Source organism: Saccopteryx bilineata, chromosome 3 (genome assembly GCF_036850765.1).
Source record: "Saccopteryx bilineata isolate mSacBil1 chromosome 3, mSacBil1_pri_phased_curated, whole genome shotgun sequence".
Lineage (NCBI taxonomy): Eukaryota > Metazoa > Chordata > Mammalia > Chiroptera > Emballonuridae > Saccopteryx > Saccopteryx bilineata.
Genome location: NC_089492.1, coordinates 151,264,341 through 151,287,139, shown reverse-complemented (window position 1 = coordinate 151,287,139; position 22,799 = coordinate 151,264,341). Strand labels below are relative to the sequence as shown.

General features: G+C 39.0%; 1 protein-coding gene across 1 annotated transcript in view; it reads left to right on the top strand.

Annotated features, from left to right (window-relative positions):
• TMEM131 (transmembrane protein 131) overlaps positions 1 to 22,799 on the top strand; it is a 259,254-nt gene that overhangs the window by 111,927 nt on the left and 124,528 nt on the right. The window contains exon 5 of the mRNA XM_066267786.1: positions 5,551 to 5,674. Coding sequence (XP_066123883.1) covers positions 5,551 to 5,674 — 124 coding nt within the window. The remainder of the gene's footprint in view (positions 1 to 5,550; positions 5,675 to 22,799) is intronic.

Below are 22,799 nucleotides of genomic sequence, written 5' to 3'. Positions count from 1 at the left end.
TCCGGTTTTGTGGTAATTGAATGGTACAATGTAGTGCATATTGATTTGGCGCAACTTCCTGCCAAAGTTGTTACTGAGAGTGCTGTGTCACTGTCATTCATAAGGTTTGTTTCAAGGCAGTTGCACAGTCATCTCTAGCTGCTTCCTGGCATTGCATGTCCTCTTTCTGCAGCATAGGAAATTTGCCCTTGACCACAGAATTGCAACTTCTTTTCCAAGCTAGTGTCTAATTCATATCTGCTTCTTCATAATTCTTTTGAGCCTCAGACTCTTCTAAAATATAGCTGTGCTGTAACAGTACAGAGAACAGCTGCATATTTGATTCAGCTTGGTTTATATTGCTCACACAAAATTAGGGGATATTTCAAAATGAATATGAAGCGATAAAATATCCCCTAATTTTTGTGAGCAGTATATAAATAACTCACACTATTTCCTTTGGCCCTTATTCTGTCCTTGAAGCCACTCATAATAGAAACAAACAGGACTAGCACTGGCAAGCACTTGAAAATTTTTGTTTTATCTTTAAATCTACCTGTCTAGCTAAGCAATCAAACATGCTGCTTATGACAGGCAGCATTCTAAGACAGTCCCCAAATTCATGCCCTCTTTGGTGCACAGCCATCTTCTCCCAGTGCCAGTTCATGAAGCACACTAATCTGACTGTTGCCGGAAACAATTTGAAAATGTAATTAAGTTAGCCTTTAAGATAGGGAGATGAGGCCCTGGCCGGTTGGCTCAGTGGTGGAACGTCGGCCTGGCGTGCAGGGATCCCGGGTTCGATTCCTGGCCAGGGCACACAGGAGAGGCGCCCATCTGCTTCTCCACCCCTCCCCCTCTCTTTCCTCTCTGTCTCTCTCTCTTCCCCTCCCGCAGCCAGGGCTCCATTGGGGCAGGGTTGGCCCAGGCGCTGGGGATGACTCCATGGCCTCTGCCTCAGGCGCTGGAATAGCTCTGGTTGCAACAGAGCAATGCCCCAGATGGGCAGAGCATCGCCCCCTGGTGGGCTGGGTGGATCCCAGTCGGGCACATGCTGGAGTCTGTCTGTCTGCCTCCCTATTTGCAACTTCAGAAAAATACAAAATAATAATAATAATAATATACCTATAAAAAAAAAAGATAGGAAGATGACCCGGGGGGGTCCCACCTGATAACTTGATCCCTGTCAGATCTGGTTGTAGCAGTCAGAGACAAATGTTGGAGATTTGAAGAGTGAGAAGTATTTAATGCAAGGGAGTTTCTTCAGGCTGGTTTTAGAAGTGGAAGGGGCCATGTGTCAAGAGACTGAGAGCATCCTAAATATTGTCAACAACCTGAATGAGCTTAGAAGAGGACTTTGAGCTTTGATGAGTGAGACCCTGAGCAGATAAAGTAGGCATACCCTTTTATACATACTGAACTTTTGACTTGCAGAATTGTAAGATAATAAGTGGGTGTCACTTTAAGCTTCTAAGTTGGTGGTAATTTGTTATGTTGCAGAAAACTGATGCTTTGCTTATTTATTTATAAGTAGGCATGTATTGGCACTTGACCAAAGTTTTTCATGGTTTAGTGTGACTTCTCTTTTTAGTTTCATGGATTCTGCTCATGTCACCAAGGGAACTGAGGAGAGGATGGGGCGGAGAAAGCTGTTCATATGCGGTCTATAAGCAGGTCTGTCCAAGGAGTGCTCCTTCTGCTTCCTGTAGTGTGGCCTGCTGACACTATCCCTGAGATCTTCTTTCCTCTGTTCTTACCTCAGACTTTTTTTAACAACATAAGTAAATGATCCTTCTTATCTGAGCAAGGGTTAATTTTTGTAGGGTGGAGCCCAGAGCCCTTCCTCTTTGATCCTTGTTAGAAAGGGCAGGGTAGCCCCAACAGCACTGATAGTCAAGCATTCTGATCCACCCTGTGCTTCCAGGCTCCTACAGCCTCCAAACTTGTTTCCTTACCTAAAAGTCCTCTCCTGCAGGGGGCCTTTCATCCTGTTGTCTTGAGGGATCCCCCAGATTAACTGTCCATCTTACACCCTGTTTTCTTTATCTTAACTAAATTGATTTCATGGAAATTACAAGAGGAAAAACATTAAGAACAAATTCATAGGGAGGTGAATGACTGGTTTTCAGTTAACTTGCAGGATATTTGAGTTATAAAAGAGCATATTTGTTGAAGAAAGCACATAATCAGTGAACTTTCAGGATATAGGTAAGACATTTTTATTTCTGTGTACTGTTATTCTACTTGTATGTCTGTATAAAGCTTGAGGAGGAAGAATTTATCTTCCATACTGTCTTTATACAGCTTCTTCCTGCAGCATCATGGCCATGGTTTGAGGCCCTAGCTAGATCTGTGCCTATTTCTCTGTGTTATGGTTCTGTGACCCCCACCTGGGATTGATGAGCCTGTTGGGTGAGGGGTCCGGCTCCTGGGTTTGGAGAGCTTCTGAGGGCACTCACAAACCTCTCTCTGCATGTCTTCTGTCTCTTCCTCAGGCCACAAGCTCTGTTTCGTGGCTGAACTGTGAAGCCACAGAAAGATGTGGTCCTCGTGTTGCCCAAAATGTAAACCATAGGGTGCTATTAGATAAGCCTTGGCAAGCACTTGAAATTTCTTTTTCTTTTTAAATCTACCAGTCTAGTCAACTAGTCAAACATGCTTCTAGGACAGGCAGAATCGAAGACATCCCCAAATTCCTGGCTTCTGAGGTGCACACACATCTTCTCCCAGTTGTATTTAGTTAAATACTAATCTAGATGTTGCTTCTCTGAGTAGAGCAGAGAACATCTCCTGTGATCTTGCCTTGCTTGGACAATCTGGGCACAGCTTTCCAGTGACTGTGAATGCAGCTGACTCATCTGCTCCTACTTTTGCAAGGGGAGATAGCGTCTGTGATGATGAGCTCTTGGAAAGTCATGAGGAGTTGGTTTGGGGCTTAGAGGCACCAGAGAACATTTAACCTTAACAACAAAACTTCACGTCAGCATTTTAAATTGTCAAACTGATGTGCAAAATAAACAGCAGTGCAGATTGTTACGAAAACCTTAAAAATGTGTTACAAATGTTTACAAAAGACTTCTTATTTACATAGTTTTTAGACCTTGTGTATATGAACCTGATTTTGGGGGTAGTATGGAAAGAAGATATTGTTATTCTATTCTAGAAAAGACAAAGAGTTTAAAATAATTCAAGATTCAACAGTAGATGAAGCTATCGAAGAAAATGAGTAAAGTGCTGGTGAATTAGATTTTAGTGTTGTTTTAGATGATACTGAAACTTCACAAAGCCTTTCAATCAAGAATTACTTTGGCCCTGGCCAGTTGGTTTAGTGCATAGAGCGTCAGCCTGGCATGCGGACATCCTGGGTTCAATCTCTGGTCAGGGCACACATGAGACGCAACCATCTGCTTCTCTTCCTCTCCGCCTTCTCTCTCTCTTCTCCTCTTGCTCGATCAGACAGGGGCTCGATCAGTCTGAACATCAGCCCGAGAAAGGAGTTGCCAGGTGGATCCCGGTCAGGGTGTATGTAGGGAGTCTCTCTTTCTACAGCCTTTCCTCTCACTTAAAAAAAAGAAAGAAAGTAAGTAAAAGAATTATTTCGCCTGACCAGGTGGTGGCACAGTGGATAGAGCACTGGACTGGGATGCCGAGGACCCAAGTTTGAGACCCCAAGGTCACCAGCTTGAGCGCAGGCTCATCTGGTTTGAGCAAAAGCTCACCAGCTTGGACCCAAGGTCGCTGGCTTGAGCAAGGGGTTACTTGTTCTGCTGAAGGCCCGCTGTCAAGGCACATATGTGAAAGCAATCAGTGAACAACCAAGGTGTCGCAATGCGCAACAAAAAACTAATGATTGATGCTTCTCATCTCTCTGTTCTTGTATGTCTGTCCCTGTCTATCCCTCTCTCTGACTCTCTCTGTCTCTGTAAAAAAAAAAAAAAAAAAGAATTATTTCATTTTCTTTTTAAATTTTGGGTTTGGCTCATTATTTTTGTCTATATTTCTCAAATATTTCTACATTTCAGTTTCCATATAGTAACACTTCTAGTTATAGCCTACTATCTCTATTTTTCTTTTGATTTTATAGCTCTATCTTTTAAAATATTCTAAATATATACTATTGCTGAAATGAGAAGTCAGTTGTGAATCTCCTCTTCCAACTCATTAATAAATTTTTATCTACCTATATCCTATCTTATATGTTATATTTATATACTAGTATTTTGTTTTCTTGCTTCATTTTCCTAATATCTTGCCATATCTCCTTCAGTACATTATGCTTATTTTAATTCTTGGTTCAAGAATTATTCAAGTCTCTGGGGGTTCAGGAAAGACTTCACTAGATGATGCTGTCAGCCAAGCCCAAAATCTCAGTGGAATTTAGACAGAAAGAGTACTCCTAGCTGGGAAATGCCACTTCTTGGCAGAGGGAAAAATGTGCAAGAAGGCTCTTAAAATAATGATAATTATCACTTCTGCTCCCATTTCATTGGCCAAAGCAAGTTATATGGCCATGCTTAATCCAGCTAAGTGGAAAAGTGCAATCTTTTCACAGGTTCAGACAGCAAATTGGTGACAAAATTACAATCTATCATGACATTGTACATGTTTTCTAATAGATTGTTCACCTCACAGATCCTGTTATTTTGCCATGTGAACTTCGGAGGTCCTGTCTTATAATGCATATTGAGGAAGGACAGAGGGCCAGGCCTTAAGTCTCTGTCTCTTGTGAATTTAAAAAGGGAGATGACTCCCAAGGTGGAGCCTCAGTTGCATACATAGACCATTGAGTGTGTGTTAAATTGATCCTTTGAGAGGAGGCAGTTAGTATAGTGTGTTAGAACACAAACTAAAGCCAGATGGTCATGATTCAAATTTAGCATCCATGTATGACTTTGGGCAAGTTAATAAAGTTTACTGTGCTTCATTATCCCCACTTGTAAAATGAGGATAATAATAGTCCCTAGCTCATAAGGTAGATGCCCACATAACTTTGTCAGTTTCTCCTCCTAAATTGAAGAGCATGTGTCAATGGAATTGGGAAGAAGAGGACACAGTTCAAATTAGTGGAAAGGCAGAGTGATATTACAGAAAGAAATAAAATGACCTGACCAGTTTGTTCCCTGCCTGCTTCCTTACTACATAGTAAGTTTCCTCCAGGCGGAGACTTGCTGTATTATATCCCAGCACTTGGCTCAGTGTGTGGCATACCATTGTCACTTAACTATTTGTTGAATGCCTAAGTACATTTTTATGTGTAACTTTAAATGTAAGTTAATTTAATAAATAGTTTTATATATTTGTCTAATAATTTTAATGTTTGTTTTTTTGTTTTTATTGAATTTATTAGGGTGACATGGTTAATAAAATTATATAGGTTTCAGGCATACCACTCTATACTACATCATCTGTATACTATATTGTGTGTTCACTACCCCAAGTCAAGTCTCCTTCTATCACCATTTATCCCCCCATACCCTCTTTAAGGTTTGATGTTTTAACAATAGAAATTAACTCAATAACTAGAAATTATCTTTGAAGCATTTGTAACAATTTTCTTTTTTGTTTTTATAGGCCAGTTGGAATGCCAAAAATGGAAAAAGTTTACTTACATAATCCTAGTTCTGAAGAAACTATTACTTTAGTATCAATATCTGCTACAACATCACATTTTCATGCATCATTTTTTCAAAATAGGGTAAGTTATTTATAGTAGATTTCTCTTGAATTTGAAATTGAAATTGTTTAGATTTTTTAATGAATAATTTTATTTTGCTGTAATTAAAATCTGGTTTAAATGTTTCAAATTTGTTCTGGATTTCAGTTTGGCCCATTTCCTAAGAATTATCACTTCTGTTACACACATTTTTTTTTCTCAACTTTGAACCTTAAGTGCTCTGAACAATGTAGTCTTTGTATGTTCAGTTTATTTTATTTTCTTTCCTAATAATGGGTAATTCCTCAGCATTGTGTTAGTTTTCTGTTGCTGCATAATTCCCACAAACATGATGGAGTAAAACAAAGCCCACTTATTAGCACATGGTTCTCTACCTCATAAGTCCAGTGGGCTCTTTACTCAGGGTATTATAAGGCTGTAATTAAGGCATTGGCTGGTCTGAGACCTTGACTGGAGTCTTGGGGCAAATCCATTTTTAACTTCATTCAAGTTGCCAGAATTCAGTTCCTTATGGTTGTAGAACTGAGGTCCTTGTTTCTTTGCTACCTGTTGGCCAGGGACTTCTTACAGTTCCTTAGGCACCCACCCACATTTCTTCTTCAGACCAGTGTGTGTCACATCTCCCTCATACTTCAGACATCTTTGGCTTTCTCTTTGGCCACCAGTGGAGAACATTCTGCTTTAATCGTGTCACTGGGTCAGGACCACCTGGATAGTTTCCTTTTGATAAATTCAGTCAAATAACTTAACCTCAATTATATCTGCAAAATCCCTTTTTATCATGTTTTGTAAATAATCTCAGGTGTGGTATATATCTCATCGTATTAACAGTCTCAGAGATTAGGCAAGAAGCTGGAGGAGCTATTTTAGGGTTCTACCTATAAGTATCCTCCAAATTATTATTTATAATCATATTTTTTAGATAGTATGCAAACTTGTTATTTAAATTGTAGCTTTTATCTGATAAAAGAATTGGATCTTAATAAACTTTGAATTTGAGAAAAATACATCAAGTCTTAATATATAGGCTTACAAAATAATGAACTAAATAGCAGATACCAGAGTGTAGTAAATGAATGGGTCCTAATTTCATCTTTTCAGGGTTCTGACTCTTGAAGCAATATGACTAACTAACTAAGGAGCCATCCTAATGGGGGTGAGGTGACATCTCATTGTCATTTTGATTTGCATTTTCCTGATTATTAGTGATGTTGAGCATCTTACCTATTGGCCATTTGTGTATCTTCTTTGGGAATAAAATGTCTATTTAGATCTTCTGCCCATTTTTTATTCAGGTTTTTTTCTGTTACTGAGTTGTATGACTTTTTAAGTGTTTTTATATATTAACCCTTTCTCTCATAGATGGTTTGCAAATATTGAATACTTTCTCCTATTCTGTAGGTAGCCTATTCATTTTATTGATCATTTCCTTTGCTGTGCAGAAGCATTTTATTTTGATATAGTCCTACTTTTGTTAAATTTTGCTTTTTTGCTTGTTCGTATTGTTCTCAGTGTCATATCCAAAAAAATATTTCCCAGACTAATGTCAAGGAGCTTCTTCCCTAGTTTTCTTCTAGGAGTTTTACAGTATCAGATTTTTAAGTCTTAATTCATTTCAGTTTTGGTGAGTGGTGTAAGATAGGGTTCCAGTTTTATTTTTCAGCAGGCAGTTATCCAGGTTTTCCAACACCATTTTTGAAGAGACTGTCTTTCCCCATTGTGTATTCTTGCCTCTTTTGTCAAATATTATATGTTTGATCATATTATGCAGGGGACTATTTTTAGGCTCTCAATCCTGTTCCATTGGTTTATATGTCTATATTTATTCTAGTATCATGCTGTTTTAATTACTGTAGTCTTATAGTATAGTTAGTTGGAAAGCAGGAGCATACCTCTGGCTGTATTCTTTACATGATTGCTTTAGATATTTGGAGTCTGTTGTGGTTCCAAACAAACTCAATGATATTACTTACTTTGTTTAGTGATTTTGTTCTCTTTAAGTAGATTTGAGTGTATTGTTGTCTACCAAGAGTTAAACCCAAACATTCAGTTACTTGCTTCAAGAAACATACAAACTGAGACCCTTGTAAAAAAAAAGAAATGGGGGATGGTTGCAGGTTAAAATTGTTTTGAGTAAATCTGCAAATGTATCTACATATTTTTATTACAGTATACTTTCAGTAAAATTCACCCATTTTAGCCTGACCTGTGGTGGCGCAGTGGATAATGCGTCGACCTGGAAATGCTGAGGTCACCGGTTCGAAACCCTGGGCTTGCCTGGTCAAGGCACATATGGGAGTTGATGCTTCCAGCTCTTCCCCCCTTCTCTCTCTCTGTCTCTCTCTCTCTCCCTCTCTTTCTCCTCTCAAAAAATGAATAAAGAAAAAAAAAATTCACCCATTTTAGTGTACAGTCATGCACTATATAATGACATTTTGTTCAGTGATTTGACTACATATACAAAAGTAGTCCCATAAGATTATAAGGAGCTGAAAAATTTCTTATCACATAGCAACATTGTAGCTGTCAAAAAAATCATAGCACAGTGCATAACTGTTTTCTGCTTTCTCAGTCTCTTGAAAGCAGTGCTATTGGCTAGAAATGTCTGGGGCTCTCACCTGGGCCTCAGTGAGCTTCCCATAGACATCTTCCTTTAATGCACCAATGTTATGACTGGACCACCCTGTGATTCTTACTGTAATTGTAAGGCGCTCTTTTGTAATAACCATTAGGAAGCTGAAGAGAAATGAATTACTACTGACATACAAGGCATGCCTGGGAGAGAACAATAGGGGCCTGCTGTTCTGCTTTTATTGGGGTTGAAGATGGGAACCCATGGTTTTGTGGGCTCATCTTTATTGGTGAATTTAAAACATCATAAGAGTGGGAATTTAAAGTACTGGAAGAGAAAAAAAACAAGTAACCCAAATGGTCAGTTATCTAAACCCACTAGGATCTCTAAAACAAAAGAGCATCAGTGAGAGTTAGGGTGGGGGTAGGCAGCCTGCCTCTCTGTCAGGCCGTGTGTCTGGCAATGATTTGTTTAGCTTTGAAGCAGATACCTCTGCAATCAAAGCTTAAGTCAGGCACTTGGATTAAAAAAGAAAAGCCAGTTATAGGGGCTCACACTTACAGTTACTTGTTTGTGGTAATGCTGGTATAAACAAACCTACTGCTCCAGTCCCACAGTATATAGCACATAAAATTACAGAAGTAGGCTGTACCATCTAGGTTTGTGTAAGTGCACTCTACAGTGTTTACACAACAAAATTACCTAAGCAGCATTTCTCAGAATGTGCCCCCTCCTTAATTGGCATGTGACTGTAGAGTTCTGAGGGTTTGTTTGTTTGTTTTTTGTTTTTGTATTTTTCTGATATGAGAAGCGAGAAGGCAGAGAGACAGCCTCCCACATGCGCCTGACCGGGATCCACCTGGCAAGCCCACCAGGGGGCGATGCTCTGCCCATTGGGGACAGCTCCGGAGCCATCCTTAGCACCCAGGCCAACTTTACTCCAATGGAGCCTTGGCTGCGGGAAGGGAAGAGAGAGATAGAAAGGAGAGGAGGAAGGGTGGGGAAGCAGATGGGCACTTCTCCTGTGTGCCCTGGCCGGGAATCGAACCTGGAACCAAACCTGGAACATCCACACACCAGGCCAATGCTCTACCATTGAGCCAACCAGCCAGGGCCCAGAGTTCTGAGTTTTGGCAAATGAAAAGGTCATGAAATCAACAACTAATTCAAGTCAAGTCTGGGTGTAGCCCATTCCAAAAGGTTATATAAATGGAACTCTGCAATGTAGAGGTTTCCAATTTCTCATTTCACATTGATCCACATAGTGTTAGGTGTTTCAGTTCTTTGCACCACTTGATTGTTTGATAATACTTCATGAAAGGCAGCATTGCAGTTTGTTTATTCATTCACCAGTTAAGGACATTTGGGTTGTTTCCAGTTTGGAGTTATAATAAATAAAGTAACTATAAACATTTATATGTAGATTTTTGTGCGAACATAAATTTTTATTTTCCTTACGTAAATACTTAGGAGTAGAATTGTTGGGTCATATGTTAAGTATACAGATATGTTTAACAGATCTTCATGGTAACTACCGTTTTGCATTCCCACCAGAAATGTCTGAGCATTCCAGTTGCTCAGCATCTTTCTTAGCACTTGGCTATTAAGTTTGGATTCATTTGTTTGTTTTATTTTAGTCATTCAAATAGTGTTCTTTTTTATTTTAATTTACATTTACTAATGACTTAAGGATGTTGAGTAGTTTTGCATTGACAGAGTCCTTTATCATATGTGATCCGACAATCTTTCAGGCTGTATCATGTCTTTATAGAATCTTTCACAGAACAGAAGTCATTAATTTTCATGAAGTCCAGTTTATCAAATTTTTTGTTTTCTAGTTGTAGCTAAGAACACTTTACCTAAACCAAGGTCACAATGATATCCAGGTTTTTTTTTTCCAGAAGGTTAATAGCTTGATATTTTACATTTAGGTCTGTGATTTTTTTTTTTTTTTTTTTTTTACTTTTTTTTATTTTATTCATTTTTAGAGAGGGAGAGAGAGAGAGATAGAGAGGGCGAGAGAGGAGAGAGACAGAGAGAGAGAGAAGGGGGAGGTGCTGGAAGCATCAACTCCCATATGTGCCTTGACCAGGCAAGCCCAGGGTTTCGAACCGGCGACCTCAGCATTTCCAGGTCGATGATTTATGTGATCTATTTTTGAGTTAATGCTTGTTTATGGTATGAGATATGGATCGAGTCATTTTGTTTTGCACAAGGATATACACTTGTTCCTGCACCATTGATTGAAAAGACTGCTCTTTTTTATTGAAATTCCTCTGTATTTTGTCAAAAATTAATTGACCTTGTATGTGTGGGTCTGTTTCCTAGACTCCATTCTGTTCTGACATGCCTACACTTTTGCCAGTACCACACTATAATGATTCTTGTAGCTTTTTAGTAATTTCTAAATTGGGTAGTACCAATTTCTCTTTTTCAAAATTGTATTGCTCTTCTTAGTCCCTTTTCTTGCCATCTAAATTTTAGAATCAGCTGGTCAATTTCTCTTTTAAAAATTTGCTGAGATATTTTATTTTTAATTAATCTTAAATGTACAGGAAAGTACAGATGTACAGATAGCCTTTTATATATCTTTCACCCAGTTTCTCCTAATGCTCACATCTTATATAATCATAATACAATTATCAAAACCAGGAAATTAACTTTAGTACAATACAATTAACTAAAAAACATATGAATTTCATCAGTATTTGTATCAATATACATTTTCTGTTCTAGGATCTTATTTCACATTGCATTTAGTTATTCTCAGACTGAAATTTTCAAGGCAATTGCATTGTAAATATAAATCAATTTGGAGAACAATATCTTAACAATATTGAGTCTTCTGATCTATTAATATGGTATTATCTCTTCATTTCTTTAATCTTCTTTCATTACTTTCAGCAAAGTATTGTAGTTTTCAGTTTATAGAATTTGCATGTTACTAGATTATACCTCAATATTCCTGTGTGTGTGTGTGTGTGTGTGTGTGTGCATGTTACTGTAAATTACAGTTTAAAAATTAGAATTCCAGTGTTAATTGCTAGGATTGGGAAATACAATTAAACATTCTATGTAGACCTTGATTCTTGCAACTTTGTTAAACTATTTCATTAGTCTAAGAGCATTTTTTTTATTTTAATTTACTGTGTTTACATAGATTCAAAAGTCCCACTGAATACATCCCCCCCGCCCCCATGTTCCCCTCAACATCCCCCTTGCTCCCCTTCCGCAATGCCCTCCACCCTTCCCTTCAGGATTTGCTTTTCTGCTCTCTATAACACTGTTATGTATATATAATGTCACCAATCTGTTTCTCTTCTCTGATTCCATCCTTTCATCCCCTTTCCCTCTGTCCGCTTTCCCTCTGGTCCCTTTGATCCTACCTCTGCCTCTATTCCATTCCTAAGTTCACATTGTTCATTAGATTCCTCCAATGAGTGAAGTCATATGATATTTCTTATTCTCTGCCTGGCTTATTTCACTTAACATAATAGTTTCCAGGTCCATCCATATTGTTGCAAAACATAGGGTTTCCTTCTTTTTCATGACCCCATAGAATTCCATCGTGTATATGTACCACAGCTTTTTAATCCACTCGTCACCAATGGACACTTGGGCTGTTTCCAGATTTTGGCTATTGTAAACAATGCTGCCATAAACATGGGTGTGCATGAATTCTTCTTTTGAATTATTGATTTGGTTTTTTTAGGATATATTCCTAAAAGTGGGATGGCTGGGTCAAAAGGCAGTTTGATTTTTAATTTTTTGAGGACTCTCCATACTGTTTTCCACAGTGGCTGCACCAGTCTGCATTCCCACCAGCAGTGCAGGAGGGGTTCCCTTTTCTCCACATCCTCGCCAGCACTTATTCTGTGTTGTTTTGTTGATGAGCGCCATTCTGACTGGTGTGAAGTGTTATCTCATTGTGGTTTTAATTTGCATTTCTCTAATGATTAGTGACGTTGAACATTTTTTCATATGCCTGTTGGCCATCTGTATGTCCTCTTTGGAGAAGTGTCTATTCATTTCTGTTGCCCATTTTTGGATTGGATTGTTTATCATCCTGGTGTTGACTTTTACAAGTTCTTTGTAAATTTTGGTTGTTGACCCCTTATCAGGCGTATTTTCGAATATGTTCTCCCATTGTGTGGGTTGTCCTTTTATTTTGTTCATATTGTCTTTAGCTATACAAAAGCCTTTTAGTTTGATACAGTCCCATTTGTTCATCCTGTCCTTTATTTCACTTGCCTGTGGAGATAAATCAGTAAATATATTGCTGCGAGAGATGTCTAAGAGCTTACTACCTATGTTTTCTTCTAAAATACTTACGGTTTCACAACTTACATTGAAGGCTTTTACCCATTTTGAGCTTATTTTTGTGAATACTGTAAGTTGGTGATCTAGTTTCATTTTTTTGCAGGTAGCTGTCCAGTTTTCCCAACACCATTTGTTAATAGACTATCTTTACTCCATTGTATGCTCTTACCTCCTTTGTCAAATATCAGTTGTCCATAAAGGTTTGGGTTTATTTCTGGGTTCTCCGTTCTGTTCCATTGATCTATATGCCTGTTCTTATGCCAGTACCAAGCTGTTTTGAGTACAAGGACCTTATAGTATAACTTGATATCAGGAAGTGTGATACCTCCCACTTTATTCTTCCTTTTCAAGATTGCTGAGGATCTTCGTATTCTTTTTTGGTTCCATATAAATTTTTGGAATATGTGTTGTATATCTTTGAAGTATTTCATTGCTATTTTAATTGGTATTACATTGAATTTATAAATTGCTTTGGGTAATACAGACATTTCAATAAGATGTTTTTATTCTTCCTAACCATGAACATGGTATATGCTTCCACTTGTTTGTATCTTCCTTGATTTCTTTTATCAATGTTTTATAATTTTCTGAGTACAGGTCTTTAACCTCCTTGATTAAATTTACTCATAGGTACTTTATATTTTTTTGGTGCAATAATGAAGGAGATTATTTTCTTAATTTTTCTTTCTGACAGTTCATTGTTGGTGTATAAAAATGCCTCTGATTTCTGAATATTAATTTTATATCCTGCCACCTTGCTGAATTCATTTATCAGGTCCAGTAGTTTTTTGACTGAGACTTTAGGGTTTTCTATGTACAGTATCATATCATTAGCAAGTAATGATAGTTTTACTTCTTTTCCAATTTGGATGCCTCTTATTCCTTCTTCTTATCTGATTGCTGTGGCTAGGACTTCCAGAACTATATTGAACAATAGTGGTGAAAAGGGGCACCCCTGCTTTGTCCTGATCTTAAGGGGATTGCTTTTTATTTTTGCCCATTGAGTATGATGTTGGCTGTGGGTTTGTCATAGATGGCCTTTATCATGTTGAGGTATGTTCCCTGTATTTCCTCTTTACTGAGAGTGTTGATCATGGATGGGTGCTGGATTTTATCAAATGCTTTTTCTGTATCTATAGATATTATCATGTGATTTTTCTCCTTTCTTTTGTTTATGTGATGAATCACATTGATTAATTTGCAAATACTGTACCAGCCTTGCCTCCCTAGAATAAATCCCGTTTGATCATGATGTATATTTTTCAGGTATTGCTGGATCTGGTTTGCTAATATTTTGTTGAGAATTTTAAGCATCTAAATTCATCAGGGATATTGGCCTATTGTTTTCTTTCTTTGTATTGTCTTTGCCTGATTTTGGAATCAAATTATGTTCGACTCATCAAAGGAGTATGGAAGTCCTCCTCCTCTTGAATTTTTTGAAATAACTTGAGAAGGATAGGAGTTATTCTTTAAATATTTGGTAGAATTCGCCTTGAAGCCATCTGGCCCAGGGCTTGTGTTTGTTGGAAGATTTTGATAACTGTCTCGATATCATTTGTTGTAATTGGTCTGTTTAGGTTTTCTGATTCTTCCAGATTGGTTTTTGAGAGATTATGTGTTTCAAGGAATTTGTCCATTTCACCTAGGTTGTCTAATTTTTTGGCATTCTTCATAGTATTTTACAATCCTTTGTATATCTGCTGTGTCAGTTGTTACTTCTCCACTCTCATTTCTAATTTTATTTATTTGAGTTCTTTTTCTTGGTGAGTCTAGTTAAAAGTTCATCAATCTTGTTTACCTTTTCAAAGAACCAGCTCTTAGTTTCATTCATCCTCTGTATTGTTTTTTTAGCCTTTATATCGTTTATTTCCACTCTGATCTTTATTTCCTTCCTTCTACTTCCTCTGGGCTTTATTACTAGCTGTTCTTTTTCTAGTTCTTTTAGATGCAGGATTAAGTTGTTTACTTGAGCTTTTTTTTACTTCTTAATATATGCCTGTAATGCTATGAACTTCCCTCACAGGACTGCTTTTGCTGTGTCCCATAAATTTTGAGTTGTTGTATGTTCATTTTTATTTGTTTCAAGGAAGTTTTTGATTTCTTCCATGATCTCATTGTTAACCCATTTGTTATTTAATAACATGCTATTTAGTTTCCAAGTGTTTGAGTGTTTTTCAGTTTTTCTATTGTAATTGATTTCTAGTTTCATGCCATTGTGATCAGCGAAGATGCTTGATATGATTTCAATCTTAAATTTATTGAGACTTGTTTTGAGTCCTATCATGTGATCTATCCTAGAGAATGTACCATGAGCACTTGAAAAGAATGTATATTCTGCTGCTTTAGCATGAAAGGTTCTGAAGATACCTATTAAATCCAGTTGATCTAGTGCTGGAATGGTCAGCAAACTCATTAGTCAACAGTTCCAAATATTAATAGTACAACGATTGAAATTTCTTTTGAGAGCCAAATTTTTTAAAATTAAACTATATAGGTAGGTACATTGTTATTAACTTAATTAGGGTACTCCTAAGCTAGCCTTTGCTAAAAAACGTCTTCAATCTGAGAACCGCATGTGGCTCACGAGCCGTGGTTTCTTTGTTAAATTTCTTTCTTGAGGATCTATCCTGTGATGTTAGTGGGGTATTGAAATCCCCTACTATTATAGTATTGCTGTTAATCTCGCCCTTTAAATCCATCAAAGTCTTTTTTATATATTTAGGTGCTCCTATATAGGTGCATAGATATTTATAATGGTTATATCTTTCTGTTGTTATAACTACACTTTATCATTATGTAGTGACCTCTTTTATCCCTTACTAAAGCCTTTGTTTTAAAGTTTATTTTGTCAGATATAAGTATTGTTACCCCAGCTTTTTTACATTTCCATTTGCATGAAATATTTTTTTCAATCCCTTTACTTTAAGTCTATGTGTACCTTTTGTTCTGAGGTGGGTCTCTTGTAGACAGCATATATAAAGGTCCTGTTTTCTTACTCATGTAGCTACCCTATGTCTTTTCATTGAAGCATTTAATCCATTTACATTTTAGGTTATTTTTGATATGTAGTTGTTTATTGCCATTTTATTTTTTAAATCTACATTCCTCTTTTACTGGATAGTTTTTCCCCTTTGTTCTGTTTACAACAGGTCCCTTAACATTTCTTGCAGCAATGGTTTAGTTGTAATGAATCCTTTTAGTTTTTTTGTCTGGGAAGCTTTTTATTTCTCCTTCAATTTTAAACGATAGCTTGCTGGATAAAGAAGTCTTGGTTGGCCTGACCAGGTGGTAGTGCAGTGGATAGAGCGCTGGACTGGGATGCGGAAGACCCAGGTTCTAGACCCCGCGGTTGCCAGCTTGAGCACGGGCTCATCTGGTTTGAGCAAGGCTCACCAGCTTGGACCCAAGGGCCCTGGCTCAAACAGGGGTTACTCTGTCTACTGAAGGCCCACGATCAAGGCACATATGTGAAAGCAATCAATGAACAACTAAGGTGTCGCAACAAAAAACTGATGATTGATGCTTCTCATCTCTCTCCATTCCTGTCTGTCTGTCCCTATCTATCCCTGTCTCTGACTCTCTCTCTCTCTCTGTTTCTGTAAAAAAAAAAAAAAAAAAAAAAAAAAGAAGAAGAAGAAATCTTGGTTGTAGGTCTTGTTCTGCATTACTTTGAATATTTTTTGTCTTTTCCTTCTGGCCTCAAGTGTTTCTGTTGAAAAGTCGGATGTTATTCTTCTGAGGGCTCCTTTGTAGGTGAGTGACTGCTTTTCTCTTGCAGCTTTTAGTATTCTTTCTTTATCTCTTAGCTTTGGTATTTTAATTATGGTGTGTCTTGGTGTAGGTCTCTTTGGGTTCCTCTTTAATGGGATTCTCTGTGCTTCTTGAACTTGTGTGACTTTTTCCTGCATCAATTTAGGGAAATTTTCAGCTGTGATTTCTTCAGTCAGGTTCTCTATCCCTTGTTCTTTCTCTTCTCCTTCAGGAACCCCTATTATGTGGATATTGTTTCTCTTTATGTTGTCACAGATCTCAGTTTCCTCAGACTTTTTGATCCTCTTTTCTTTTTGTTCTGCTTCTGTGCTTTCTCTTATCTTGTCCTTTAAGTCAATGGTCTCCAACCTTTTTTGGGCCATGGACCGGTTTAATGTCAGAAAATATTTTCAGGGACCGGCCTTTAGGGTGGGACGGATAAATGTATCACGTGACCCAGACAAGCGTCAAGAATGAGTCTTAGACAGATGTAACAGAGGGAATCTGGTCATTTTTTTTTTTAAATAAAACGTCGTTCAGACTTAAATATAAATAAAATGGAAATAATGTAAGTTTTTTATTCTTTCTCTACGGACTGGTACCAAATGGCCCACGGACCGGTACCGGCCCAGGGGTTGGGGACCACTGCTCTAAGTCACTGATTCGATCCTCAGCTTCATCCAGCCTGCTTTTAATTCCTTCTAGTGTAGTATTCATTTCTGATAATTGTGTTTGTCATTTCTGTCTGATTTCTTTTTCATGATTTCAATGTCTTTTTTGATGCCTGCTATCTCTTTGTTTAGGTGCTCTTTATGTTCATCTATTGTTGCTCTAAGATCCTTGAGCATCCTAACAATCATTATTCTAAACTCTGTATCCGATATCTTTGTTAGTTCCATCTCATTCAGAACTTTTTCTGGGGATTTCTCTTGTTGATTCATTTGAATTGCTTTTCTCTGTCTTCCCATTTTGTCTCTGAATAGACTACTCCTTTGGATGTGTTGTTTGTGTAGCTAGCTGAGTATAAGGTTGTTGTTTTCTGCCTCCAGCTTTCAGTTTTGTTGTTTCTAGATTTCCTTGGGTTGGCTTCACCGGTTTATATTCCACTGTGGGCTACTTGTCTGCTGCTACTGCTCTTTTTGCTGTTTGTGACAGCATTTTCTATGCCTTAGCTGGGTCAGGTGTGAGGAGCCTTTCCCTAAGATACGACTTTAACTAGGGTTGTTAGGTCCTGAGCTGATGTTCTCCATATCTGTCCTCTGGTTTTACCAGCCCTAGACCTCCCTGGCCGGAACCTGGCATAGATCAGTGGGAGTCACTGCTTTTGCCTGGCCCTTAGCAATCTTCTTGGAGCTACAGGCGATCCAAAATTTGTGGCTGCCTCTGCTCAGCCCTGATGCCATTGTAAATATCAGCTACACTCCTAGGCTGGCTTTTATCTACTATTGGCCAGTGTGTGTGGCCTCTCTCTTTCTGAAGCGTGGTCTTCCCAGCGGCTCCCTGCTCCCTCGGCCTCCTCAGGTACTCGGCACTGGCGTGGGCTTGCCAGCCACAGCTCAGGCTGCTCTGGGGATTGCGGGGGACTCCTCATCTTGCTGGGCACCGCCCCCTACAGTCCCACAGGGTGCCTTTTCATGCTCTGCCTTACCTTCCCCTGTGGACATGAGAGATGCCTCTTCGGGCTCTGCCCCTCAGGGTGCCAGGCTCTGTCCCCCATGGGCTCATGGGAGACCTCTCCAGTTTCTGTCCTCCACATGGCGTGCTGCCTCCACTGGGCTCCACCCCCATCTGCCTCTGGGCAAAGGCTATGGCTGCTGCCTCCACAGCCAGTCCCTCTCACCCTTCGGAGGGCACTCAGCAGGTTGGGGGGCCTTGTAGCCCAGACCTCAGCACTCAAAACCTTTGTCCCTGATATGTCCCCCGCTTCTAAGTGTCTCTTTGCATAGACTGGAGCAGGAGAGCCTCTGGTAGATGGGGTAATTGCTTCCCTTTGCTGGCTTGGTTCTCCCAGGAAGAATGTCCACTTTAGGTTTGGGGAGTGACCCAGTACAGGGGTCAGGGTGGCTGTCCCCCACAGTCTCTCCCTGTGCCCCCGAGATTACACCCTTATCTCACAACTCCAGTCCTCTCAGGGCTCCCTGCTCCCGGAGCCCCGGGTAAGTGGCTGAATGAGATTTTCTGCACGGTCCCTTTAAGACCGAGCCTGGGTCTGAGAGTTCTGTCTCTCTCTCGGAAACGGTAACCCAGTTCTTCTTTCAGCTAAATACCATCCGTATGCCTCCTCTAGTGTCTGGGGCTCCAGGCTGGGCTTCCGTTCCTGTGGCTGAGGACCCACAACTCTCCAGGCAACCCATCCCGCCATGGGAGACCTTCTGGGCCGCCTCTCACTCCTGGGAAAAGGGCAGCCCTTTCCAGGTCTCCGCCTTTTCTACCAGCTCAGTGTGGTTCCTTTGGTGATACTTGGTCATATATTTCTCTTAGTTTAGTCCAAAGTTGGTTTTTCAGGGTGATTGATTGTTCCTAAATTAAGATTTAATCCACTTTGGTTCTTGGAGGTGGGAGTTGTAATGTCCACCTACTCCATTGCCATTTCCCTCTCCTCTAAGAGCATTTTTTAAAATACTTTTGGGATTCTTTCTATAAATAACCGAGTTGTCTGTGAATAATGATAGATATTTCTTACTTCCTAATAGGTATGTCTTTTATTTGCTGACTAATTGCACTGGCTTGTTCCTCCAATACAATGTTGAATAGCTATCGTGAGAGGACATCATTGCTTTGTTCCAGATTTGGGGGAGAATGTATTCAAGCATTCACCATTAAATATGGTAGTTCTAGCCTAGCCTAACCGGTGGTGGCGTAGTGAATAAAGTCTTGACCTGGAATACTGAGAGTCACTGGTTTGAGGCCCCAGGCTTGCCCAACCAAGACACATACAAGAAACAATCAGTGAACAATTAAAGTGAAGCAACTATCAGTTGATGCTTCTTGCTCTCTCTCTCACTTTCTCTTCTTCTCTCTAAAAATAAATACATAAAATATTTTTTTTTAATTATAGTAGTTTCTAGATGCCCTTTGTCAGGTTGAGGAAGTTCTCTTCTATTGACCTAGTATACTGAGATTTTTAAATCATGAATGAACATTGAATTTTGTCTAATTATTTTATGTACTTATGGAAATAACCATATGGTTTTTCTTCTTTAGTAAATTGATAATGTCAGTTACATTGATTTGATTTTTGAATGTTGAACTAGAATTGCATTGTCAAAATAAAAACCACTTGGTCATGATGTATTATCCTTTTTCATATACTGGCTGGATTCAGTTTGCCAATATTTATAAATGATTGCATGTCTACATTCATGAGGAATATTGGCTTATAGTTTTCTTGTCAAGTTCTTGTCTGATGTAGGTATCAGGGTAATAATGCTGGACTCATAAAATGAGGTGGGGAATGTTCTCGCCTCTGTGTTGTTGGAAGTTTATAGATAGGTATCATATTTCTTTAATGACTGGTAGAAAATTCTTTTTATCAGTGAAACCATCTGAATTTAGCTAAATTTTTACATATTGGGCTTTCCTTTGTGGAAAAGTATTTTTTTAACTTTTAATATTTCAATTATAGTTGACATACACTATCATATTAGCTTTGAGTATACAACATTTATTTGTGATTAGACATTTATGTAACTTACGTGATCATCCCAGTAAGTCTAGTACCCACCTGACACCATACATAGTTATAATTCATATATTCCCTATCGCCTATATTCCCTACACTGTACTTTACATCCCTGGGACTGTTTTTATATTTTGCAGTTTGTTTTTGGTAAGGTTTTTAATTAAAAAATAATTTTCTGTAATGGATGTAGGTCTGTTACATTTTGAGTAAGCTTTGGCAGATTGTGGTTTTTAGAGAATGTGTCCGTTTCTTCTAGTTATTAAGTTTATAGGCATAGGTTTGTTTGTAGTATTACTTTGTTATTCTTTTTACATGTAAAGAGTATATATAATGATATTCACATTTCAGTTTCTTTTATGTTTTTTCTTTCTTTTTATTGGTAATTCTGTCTTGTGTTTTATCAATTCTTTGGGCCTTTTTTGAAGCATTAGCTTTTTGTTCTGTTGATTATTTTTCTCTTGTTTTTTTTCTATTTTATGTTTCATTCATTTCTGCTCTTGTCTATTATTTTCTTCCTTTTGTGTATTTTGGGTTTAATTTACTCTTTTTTTAGTATTTAAAGTGGAAACATAGATTATTGAGTTGAGGTATTTCTTCTCAAAGTAAACTATGTAGTACTGTAAATTCCCCTCCAAGAATTGCTTTAGTTGTAGCCAACAAATTTTGATAAGTTGTGTTTTAATTTCCATTGATTAAAAATATTTTATAATTTCTCTAGTGACTACTACTTTAAGCAGTAGGTTATTTCGAAGGTGTTGCTTCATTTTAAATTATTTAGGAGTTTACCAGATACCTTTCTATTTACCTCCTCCAGCAGGATCGAAAAAGGTTGTATTTAAGTTTCGGTCTGTTAATAGTATTGTAATTCTAGCAGCTAGTACAGGGAGTGATAAAAGGAGTAGGACTGCGATAATTAGGACAGATCAGACAAAAAGAGGCGTCTGATACTGGGATAGGGCAGGGGATTTCATGTTGATGATAGTGGTGATAAAATTAACAGCTCCGAGAATAGAAGAGACACCCGCTAAGTGTAGTGAAAAGATGGCCAGGTCAACGGAGGCACCAGCATGGGCTAGGTTGCCAGCTAGTGGGGGTACACTGTTCACCCAGTTTCCATGCCGGCCTCAACCATGCAGGAAGTTAATAGGAGTAGAAACTGATTTTTGACTCAGGTATGACCTGAGTGTCTACAGCATCCAAGGGTTCTGTGATCATATTCTAGCCTACACCCTTTAGCAATGTGTAAAAATTTAGCTAAATTCACTTTACCTTCTTCTGTGGAAGCCTCGTCTTTCCATTCTCTGCTATGGGTGAGCCAGCACTCACATTCCACCTGTCCTTGGAGATGCTTATCTTTCCTTAGATTCTGGGCTAGTAAATATACAAACTTGGTGGTGGTTCAAGAAAAGTGTTGTTGGGGGTTTTTTTTGGTTATTTATAATGCAGGATAAATGTGCTTTACAATTTGTACATACTAAGGTGAAGCCAGAAGTTGCAATGTCACATATTTTAAGCTGTAATATGGATAATATTTTAGAGTTGTAGCCACAGAGGCCTAATGAGTGAGCTGGATGACTATATTAAAATGTAAAGTACTGCCTGACTAAGCGGTGGCACAGTGTATAGTGCATCAGACTGGGATGCAGAGGACCCAGGTTCAAAACATTGAGGTTGGCCCTGGCCGGTTGGCTCAGTGGTAGAGCATCGGCCTGGCATGCAGGAGTCCCAGGTTCAATTCCCGGCCAGGGCACACAGGAGAAGCGCCCATCTGCTTCTCAACCCCTCCCCATCTCCTTCCTCTCTGTCTCTCTCTTCCCCTCCCACAGCCAAGGCTCCGTTGGAGCAAAGTTGACCTGGGCACTGAGGATGGCTCTATGGCCTCTGCCTCAGGCACTAGAATGGCTCTGGTTACAACAGAGCAACGCCCCAGATGGGCAAAGCATCGCCCCCTGGTGGGCATGCCAGGTGGATCCCGGTTGGGCGCATGCGGGAGTCTGTCTGACTGCTTCCCCGTTTCCAACTTCAGAAAAATACAAAAAAAAAAACACATTGAGGTCACCAGCTTGAGCACAGGCTCATTCAGCTTGAGCATGGGGTCGCTGGCTTGATCTCAAAGGTCACTGGCTTGAAGCCCAAGGTCGCTGGCTTGATTAAGCAAGGGGTCACTTGCTCTGCTGTACCTCCCCCGGCCTCCCCCATCAAGGCACATATGAGAAAGCAACCAATGAACAACTAAGGTGCCTTAACAAAGAATCGATACTTCTTATCTTTCTTCCTCCCTGTCTCTCTGCCCCTATCTGCCCCTCTCTCTTTGTCTGTGTCACCCAAAAAAAAGAATGTAAAATGTATTTCAAGGCTTTACTGAAGACAAAACTACAGTCGCAGTCTCTCAGACTTCTCAAGCAGCCCTATTGCTTTGTTGTAATAATTTTTTTTTAAACTACAATGACATTCTCAATCTGCACAAGATTAATAGGAGTGAGTTCATGTATATACTGTCACCCTTACCTTTCCAAATGTAACTTGCTCTGGCACATTTTGTTCCTTGTGGAAATGAGTGACAGAGGTCAAGGGGTTAAGGTCTGGGTTGACTGCTTCTTTGGAATAGTACAGGTTGCTGCTTCAGAGTAGAGTGCATGTGTATAAAAAGTACAGCCTCAGCGCCCTTGTATTTGATTGTGTGATGATGGAATAGCCTATAATGAGGCACCTCATTCCAGCCTAGTGATCCTTGAATGAACAGAATCCAGGAAAACCATCTGTTGTGTGAGGTTTTAGACTTGTAACTGACAAACATGGGACTGTAGACATCCATTCTAAAG